The sequence below is a fragment of the Octodon degus genome, unplaced genomic scaffold (genome assembly GCF_000260255.1).
Source record: "Octodon degus isolate 3935 unplaced genomic scaffold, OctDeg1.0 scaffold00194, whole genome shotgun sequence".
NCBI lineage: Eukaryota > Metazoa > Chordata > Mammalia > Rodentia > Octodontidae > Octodon > Octodon degus.
The window spans coordinates 1,908,736-1,917,960 of NW_004524770.1; the positions used below are offsets into that span (position 1 = coordinate 1,908,736).

Here is a 9,225-nt window from a genome sequence, read left to right on the forward strand (position 1 = left end):
TGAGTTCAAGGTTAAACTTCTTAGCAGATCCTTTGGGGGGGCTGGGGAGATGGCTTAGTAGAATAAGCACTTCCTTGGAAAGCGCAAGGATCTGAATGCAATCCACGGTTATGCCAAAAAAAAAAAAAAAAGAAAAGAAAATGATAAGACACTTAAGCAAGATGCAACCCTAGACTTCCAGCTCACCAAAGGTATTCCACAGATGGTGAGTCGCTAGTCAAAATTCTACTTTCTACTAATTTCCAAGACCAAATAGAGGAAGAGACTGCCCTGAGCCAAGGGGTGGGGGTGCTGTCACCACTGAACACTCCTAAGACCTGAGGAGACTGTGCAGAGCGTTACAGGGACAATTACACACGCATTTTAGAAAATTCTAAAACTGTGTTGACCTAAGCGAGTTCCCATTCTCTCTACCTTCGCTCCACAAGGTTTTACACTATAAAAGTTCCTGGAAGAGACAGCTTCCTGGGGAACTACCCGCTCAAGCCCCCCTCTTGTCCCTCTCTTGGACAGGAGCTTTCTTTCTCTCAATAAATATATTCTGCTCATAAAATAAAATAAAATAAAATAAAACTGTGTTGAGACAGCATACCTGTGCTTCTGAATTCCATTCTCTTGAGAGGGCCTCTCCCCACTTTTCCCACTCCTTGTACTTTTGTTGGTGTCTAAGTCAATCATTCCTGTAATCTTCTGATTCGCCTCTGAAAATTCCCCAGAAGAGTTATCAGAATCAAAGCCTGCACGAAACAAGCAAAATGGTCATTTCTACTGGATTTGGCAAAGGAAAAAATCTACCTCCAAGATTCTGATTGTGCAAGCTGACTACCTAAAGCTCTGCATAGTTTTTAAGTGACATGTCTAGAGTAATCCCCAGCCACAGAGCTCATGCCCCGCCTCAGCGCTGAGGACACGCAGGACGCACTGCCACGCGAGGGCAACACCTGCACACCACTGCAGCTCTGGGGACAGCGGTGCCCACCCACACATCGCCAGGCTGAAGCTCTCTCGAGGAAGTCAAGATGGGCTTATTCAAGAGACCAGCCACACGGGTCCCCAGACAACAGAGAGCGTCCTGCGAGACTCCTGGCTAAGGAAACACGGACGTCCACCTCTCTGGGACACGTAGCGCCTCCAGGGGAGTGCCAGGCCCCTACGTATGAATGCCTGCTGATTCCGCCACTGAGAGACTTCAACCAGGGAGGCTCGCAGGTTCAACAGCAAGCACCTCTCCCAGGAGCACGTTCACAAAACATACAATCAGTGGAGGAATTCAGGCACAAAATAATAAAAAGTGAGCACAATTTCCCCTGGGAAAATGGAGAGGAACTCAGTGTCTCTTTCCCCTGGGTTTTAGATAAGAGTAAGCAATAACTGGCCTGTGCCAACAGGGACATTCAGGAGCACCGCTTGTGACACTGGGCACTCAGCTCACTAGCAGGGCAGAGGAACAGCGCTCCAGTACAGGACTGGGCCCAGCTGGAGCAGCTACCGATACCAGGAAAGACACAGGTGGGCACCGCGACAGAAGACCTCAAGATCGGGGCCAAGAGCCAGGCCTGCTGGTGCACGCCTGTAATCCCAGCACACTGGAGGATGAGGCAGGAAAGTGTGAGTTCAAGGTCAGCCTGAACAGCACAGTGAACCCCTGTCACAAAAACCAGGATCACAAGATCACTGCCAGCAAACCTGGCCGACAGTAATATTTCAGAGTTGGTAGGTGACTCTCCTACACCTAAGGACAAGGGAACGGACCCAAGAAGCCTCTGAAGTCCCTTTACTGGCAATGGACATTTGAACCATTTCACAGAAGTGAGCACCGAAATGATATTCCAAACCTGGTCCTAGGAGACACAAGAGGAAGGAACGAACATGAGAAGCAGGCGGGCCTGCAGCGGGGAGCCAGGCCCCATGGCTACCAAGCACAGGGGTGCCAGGCAGGTCCAAGCACGCACACCAGCCCCGCCTCCTCCGCCCACACCCACGCGTGTGAGCCGCACCTTCCACCAGGCACACGCGCCCAGCTCTCCACTTAAATGTCTTTCCAAAAGGGAAGAACAGCTGAACTTTAAGGCAGCAAGAGCACTGTGAAAGCAAGCAGGCTGTCTCATGGTATGCTGTGAGTAGGAAAATCCAAGGCATAGTCACAAGACATGACTCTTGGGGCTCACTGGTTTTTTCTTTTTTTGCAGAACTGGGGACTGAACTCAGGCCCTTGTGCTTGCCAGGGAAGCGCTTATTCTACTGAGCCATCGCCCCAGCTTGGGGTTCGTTTTTTATGGGGTTTTATTTTTGAGTCTGGCTGTTCAATTAGAGCTGGCTGCGAACTAAAGGAGATTCTCCTGCCTCTGCCTCCTTAGTGCTAGGAATACAAGCATATGCCACCACAGCTGGTAAGACCAATAATTTTGTTCATTACGTGACAGAAGAACAGCAACCATCTTATTCAAATCAGATCAAATCTTACAGGATCCAAATAACACTCCCCCACGAGGCTCTTCCAGAAACTTCAAACTTCGCTGCTCCCATACTCTCTTCCAAGACCCCACGCCAAGGCTCCCGCATAGGACAAAGGATGTACACTCTTCCTAACAAGCAGGTGTCAGCCTTTTGGAACCCAGCCTTTCTGACCTTGCTCTGCAGAGCCGGGCCGCCTCTCAAAGGCCAAGCTCTCTGGATCCCACCAACTCCCGCACACTTTCAGTCTCTGGGTCATGATCTCTTTCAACTCACCTGTGACGGCATCAAAGAATTCCTCCTCCCCGTTCATCCTCCAGCAGCCAGGCTCGATGCTGCCCCGTGCGCAGTCTCCCTACTGGATCATCGCATCTGATCTACTTGAGCAGCAGAAGCAACTTCAAACTATGATTTCTTTCTTGATAAAAATGCAGCAGACACTGGAGACCTAAGGGGAGAAACAGTTCAGCATGCTTAGCTTGCAGAACAAACAAGATTGAAAACTATTTTTAAATACCCACTTACCATATGGAAATTGATCTTAATTACATCTAAGAAATAAAATGTACAGTATTATAACACATACAGGACTTCAAGCAGTATAAATGAGGGAGTGTGCCTAATACGAAGATAACTGATGAGTAATAGATCAGTGAAGGGTCAGGGAGATAGTGCAGAGGAATAAGTGTCTGCCTGGCAAGCATAAAGTTTTGTGAATCCCTGGTACCACAAAAAAAAAAAAAAAAGAGTCACATTAAAAGTCATTATGAGGGCTGGCCAAAAAGTTCAGCAGATTAAACCACCTGCAGGGCCAGAGAGATGGCTCAGTAGAATAAGTGCTTCCCTGGCAAGCGCAAGGGCTTGAGTTCAATCCCCAGTTCTGAAAAAAAAAAAAAAAAAAAAAGAGCACCTGCAAACAGGCACTGGGGCTGGGGGCTTAATCCCTAGGCAGGCTGCCCTGGCGCCATCCCCCCACCCCCAGGACGCGCTAAGACAATTGAGACTGGGCATGGTGGCGCAAGCCTGTAATTCCAGCTTTTGGGAGGCTGTAAACAGGAGGATCACTTGAGTCGATCTAGTAGTGAGACCTTGTAGACCCTTCTCTAAAATAAAAAAAGGAGTCATTATGTACAGTTGTGTAAGAAAACAATAAGACATTAATTTGGGAACAGATGCGCAAGCAGCTCAGAGGCAGACCAGTTTCCATGGAGTGCCTACCGTTGTAGGATCCAAGACACCAGGACCAAGTAGATGTAAGTAAATGGGAAATTATCTCCAAGTGTTTTTTCACACCTACCCAAAAGTGGGTGCGCGTGTGTGTGTGTGTGTGTGTGTGTGTGTGTGGCTGGGGATTAAACCCCAAGACTTGAGAGTGCTAGATAAACACCCTTCCACTGAGCTACACCCCTCGGCTCGAAGCCCGTTTTTCAACTCCAGAGAATTAAGACTGCTATATACAATGATTGCATAAGGATAAACTTAAATTTTCTCTAATTCATTTTAGCTCAATATTTTGAAACTCATACACATTAACTTCTCCCACAAGAAGAGCGGCATCTTAGAAATGGCATGGCACTGAAGCAAAATGTCAACCATGTCCCAAGAGGTCTCACTTTTCCTGTAAATAAGCAGAGCCCTCCTGTAATTGCCAGCCTGCGTTCTTGTTCCGTTCGGGTGGTGCACGTGTGAGGGACAGGATGGCCCTGAGTGAAGACAGGCCCAAGGTGCTCTGGGTCACATGCCCCCACAAGGCTTGTCCCTGGGGCTCTGCCCACAAAAGTGAAAGTAAATTAGAGCTGCGTAATTGCTAGATTCTAATCATCAGCATCTGGGCACTAAGCTCTCCCTGCCCCTCTCCCCTCCGGGGCTCAGTGCTTCCCGTCTTGCCCACCTTCCACCCGGCTGCAAGCTGTGCACCTGAGCAGCTACTGGACCCCTGTACAGAGAGCACCACACCAGTGCCCAACCTGTGTCCTCCACAAAGCAGGGAACAGGTGCTGGCATCTGACTCCTCTCTAACACCACCGGCTCATCTATAGTGACTCAAACTTGCTCCGGCCCCCTGGCAGCTGCTGCAAAGCAGCAGGGTTCCCTGGAGGAGAGCCGGCTAACGCCGGCAGGTCTGTCCTGCCCTGCAGGTGGGAGGTGTGCTGCAGTACACTGAGGTGCTGCCTCTGAATGTTTGTCCTTCCGCGCTGTGCTACAACTGCCAAGGTGCTGGGGGTGGCCTCTGGGAGACCACTGGGCTGAGGGCCCCAGCCTCCCAAGTAGAACGGGACGTGGGCGCCACGAGAGGGCGAGCTGTGCACTGCCCTCCAGCGCTGTCTGCTCCGCTGCTCTGCTCCACCGCCCTTGCTCTTCTGCTTTCTGCCCACCTCACACCAAGGAACAGTGAAGCAGGAGAGATCTCGGCAGACACCAGCGCTGTGAGTCAGTGAGTTTCTGTCTGTTATAAACTGCCCAATCTGTGCTAATGTCAAAACAGCAGAAAACAGACGAAGAAATGAGGCCAAGTCAAAAGCTCCCACTGGCAAGATGAGACAACCTGAGCACCAGGAAACTACAAGCAGCTGAAGCACAGCAAATGCACCAAGCCCCCGAGCTCATAAAGCTAATAAAAAAGAAGTTAATGTGTCACTCTTGGTGATGCCAGTAAGCAACGCGTTACTTTGCAAACTAGGACGACACATCCTGCCTTACCCTGGCTCTCCTATATGTTGTCCCCCACCCCCACCCCCAGTGTCACCAAACCATAGCTGAGAGGACGGTGCTTTTAGAAGAGTGCCAGTGAAGTGGTAAAGACAGACAGAGCCTAGATGCCACAAGCACGGGCACGGGCACTGCAGCTGCCCATCACTTGGTGCCACCAACCAACACTGCCCTGCCAGAAACCAAGCCCAACACCAGCCAGCCGCTGGCTTTCATACCAACTTACGGAGATCACAGAACAGGGGCTTGCTAAAGACACCATGGGAATACAAGCAGCAACATCCGGGCCCAGAGCCTCCAGGACACAGCCGTTTTCCTACCACACAAAGAAGTTAACCCAAAAGAGAGTGGTGCGAGGGAAAGTCAAGACCGAGCAATGGTCTCCCCAGTGTATTCGTGTCACAGTAAACTACGTGCTAAAGCACATATTAAGCCACACCTGCAAGGATACAGGAGTAGAGGGCCCTTTCTTTACCTTGGTTATTACTCTTTAAGTATGTACAAGTTATTACACGGCAGCCTTTAAAAAGCTACCCCAAGGGCTGGTGAGATGGCTCAGTGGTCTAAAGCACCTACTTGGAACAAGCTTGGCAAAGCACAGGGACCGCGGTTCAATCCCCCAGCACCACATGCCGGCCAGCCCCGCCCCTGGTGGGCTGAGCTGGCCACACACACACACACACACACACACAAAATAAATAAATAAATAAAAAAAAAAAAAAAAAGCTACCCCAAAAACCAGACACCAACTAACAACATGTTTTTTTTTAATTTTTTTTTATATACTTGTGTGTGTGTGTGTGTGTGTGTCCAGCTCAGCCCACCAAGGGGCGGGATTGGCTGGCATGTGGTGCTGGGGGATTGAACCGTGGTCCCTGTGCTTTTTTGCTAAGCTTGTTCTAAGTAGGTGCTTTAGACCACTGAGCCATCTCACCAGCCCCCTAACAACATGTTTGAAGAAGGGTTCAAACAAAGATGCATAAATGATCTCAAAGAAATATTCCTTGAAGAACCATACAAATGACAGTGACCACGTTTTGGCTTTGCTTGTTCTAAGACAGCATCTCACTGAGCTCCCAAGCTGCCCAGGCTAGGCATGACATTCGGGTCCTCCTGCCTCGGCCTCCCAGACCGCTAGGATCAGTGTGGGTCACCGCCCCCCGTTCAGAGTGAACCTCTGATTACATGTGGATCAATGGTCTCCAAGGTTTCACGACAGGCCTTTACACGAGGCCTCATCTTCTAGAACTACACATGACATATCCATACATGATTCGATGGCAGCATGCCCATACATTCTTCACAATTGCTGGGGTAGGGCTCATGGGGTGGATGGGCCTGAGCTGGGGACCGAGAGGCTGGAGATGCACACAAGTCACCTCTTTACTGGTTGGCCTACTTCGCTACACGCTAAAATCTCCCATGAAAAAAGTACTTTAACGCCACCTTGTTTTCTCTTTTTATAAGCTTCCTGTCTATAACAAACATCCCAATGTTAAAGGTAAATCAATCAAACTTTGTCGAAGATCTTTAGGACAAGGGTGTGAGGGGTTAGGCTAGTTGCTCTGCAAATGCAAGCTCAGCTGACTAGGGGACACTGCTGTCTGCACCTACAGCTGCACTCCCACCAGGTGGACCATGAAGCCCAAACACGCCCACGATCCCTAGGTGACCTTTCCCATAAGCCTTTGAGTTCCAGGCCACAGCCTTCCCACGCAGCTTCACACAGGCCCACAAGAGCATCAGTCAGCCTCAACATGGCCCCAGGTCAGCCCTGGACACACTGTGTCTGCAGGCACACGTTCCACACCTTCTTCACTAGGCCCCCACAGGACTTCTAAACTACTCCACTGCTGCACCCTGCCAAAGAACCACCACCACCATTTCATTCACTCTCAACAGACCAAGAGCCCACAAGAAGCAAGGCCTCAGGTAGAAACATGGCGTCCTATCTCCTGATGCTGGCCACGGAGCCCTGAGGGATCCTCCTTGTGAGCAGCCCCTACCGAGCGACCTGGAGTCTGAAGGAGCACAGGGTTGCTTCCACCCAGACCCTCGGCCCCAGCACTACAGGGGTCTTCAGTCGTGACAGCTTTTCGGCACTGTGACACAACACCTGAGGAAAATAGCCATAAGGAGGAAAGGCTTATTGTGGCTCCTCGCTTCTGAGGTTGTCTGGTCCAGTGGCTCCACTCCTTTGGGCCTGTGGGGACCTGGTGGCAGAGAGCTGCTCACCTCATGGCACCCAGAAAGCTGAGAGAGAGAGAGAGAGAGAAAGAGAGGGAGAGAGAGAGTAGGGTACTGGGGGCAGGATACAAGCTTCAAGCACACCCTCAGGGCCTGCTTCCCCCACCTGGGCCCCACCCCAGGCCACTAGGCTAACAATTCATCGGAGGATGGTGTCAGTGTCTCTCTTTTATTTATTTATGGGGGGGGGGGCCAGCCCAGCCCACCAGGGGGCAGGGCTGGCTGGCATGTGGTGCTGGGGGATTGAACCGGGGTCCCTGTGATTTGCTAAGCCTGTTCTAAGTAGGTGCTTTAGACCACCGAGCCATCTCACCAGCCCCTCAGTGTCTCTCTTGGCCCCACCTCTGAATACGGCTGTGCTGGGAATCAGCCTCTCTCAATACATGAGCCTTGTGGGGATGCTTCACATTCAAATTGCAGCATCATTCCTTCCATACGTCTGCCCACCCTTGACTTCTCAGAGGCCAGGTCCAAAGCACAGGTCTTGGCTGTCCAGAAGCCCACAGGCTCTGAGTCTCTGACCCCAGCCCCTGCTCAATACCACAGAGCTTGGAGCTGTGTACAGGAAGCCCTCAGATTTTAAACTTTTGCATTAAAGGAAGCAAAGTCAGGTTCTGTAGCTTACACTCTGCCAAAGGTGAGAGTACCATCAACAATCAGGTAAAGGCAGAACCATCATCCCTACACGTGCACAGTGTGTGGATATTTTGTTCTCAGACACAACACAGGGAGACAGAGTCTTAGGAAAGAACTGTGGGATTTTTTGTTTTTCTTTAATCAGCATCTCCCTTTCCTAAGTGCAGAGGGAAACAATCCAGAAAGTTAGCTAAGAATGGCACCACTGGCCATGATGCCCTTCTGTTCTTCCATGGACAACTCCAGGTCAGGGGACAGGGCGCAGGCTCACCACTGCTGTGGACCCTATGCCCCCAGAACACCCTCCATCCCTTCCATCAGCTACATGCCCACCCCCTAAAATGAGTTCCTGCCATACCATCCTTTTTAAAAAAAATTTCCACTGTATCACCTCAAAGGTCCCTGTGCAATCCCTGTCTGTCTTGGTTACATTTTTGTCACCGGGTCAAAATACCTGACGCTAGGATTGAGGAAGGAAAGGTTTACTTAGCTCACAGTTTGTGGAGGTTTCAGGGGTAATTAGTTGACTCCCAGGCAGGTGGTGTGGCAAAGGGGCACCTCTTCATGGCAGCAGAAGACCGCAAAAAGCAACGAGAGCAGAAGGGGAGGAGCAGGCAGGCAGGCCTCTTTCTCTCGCTTACCTTGCATGCGGGCTACGCAAGCCAGGGTGGCCACAGCGCTCACACCCATCATCCCGGCATCGGGCTATGAGTCATCACAACCCTAGAAGCCCACACCCATAACTACACCCTGCAGTCTTTGGGGACAACTAGACACAAACCATAGCATTGTCCCACCAGAACCTAGCCCAATTAGGCCCAAAATGTCCTGCTACCTCTGTGAATACTCATGCTCCAGTCTTACAAATGCATCTTTATGTTATTCTTAGAAAAAATTACCTAATAGTTTGGGCAATGAGTGACTAAGAGCCTGAGATGAGAGTGATCACCCTAAACTCTCTAAAAAGCCTAACGGTATAAAATTTGTCATCTATCAAAACCAGTTAGGGCTGGTGAGATGGCTCAGTGGTCTAAAGCACCTACTTAGAACAAGCTAATCTAAGCAAAGCACAAGGACCACGGTTCAATCCCCAGCACCACATGCCAGCCAGCCCTGCCCCCCTGGTGGGCTGAGCTGGCCACACACACACAAAATAAATAAATAAATAAATAAATAAAA

General features: G+C 50.3%; 1 protein-coding gene across 4 annotated transcripts in view; it reads right to left on the reverse strand.

Moving 5' to 3' along the window:
* Osbpl2 (oxysterol binding protein like 2) overlaps positions 1-9,225 on the reverse strand; it is a 43,142-nt gene that overhangs the window by 26,343 nt on the left and 7,574 nt on the right. For 2 of the 4 annotated variants that reach the window (XM_023704315.1, XM_004644168.3), the window contains exons 2-3: positions 2,731-2,902; positions 593-737 (exon numbers count right to left, since the gene is read on the reverse strand). In XM_023704315.1, coding sequence (XP_023560083.1) covers positions 593-737; positions 2,731-2,767 — 182 coding nt within the window. In that variant the 5' untranslated portion in view covers positions 2,768-2,902. The remainder of the gene's footprint in view (positions 1-592; positions 738-2,730; positions 2,903-9,225) is intronic. The other 2 variants (XM_004644169.2, XM_023704316.1) reach the window with 2 other exon arrangements.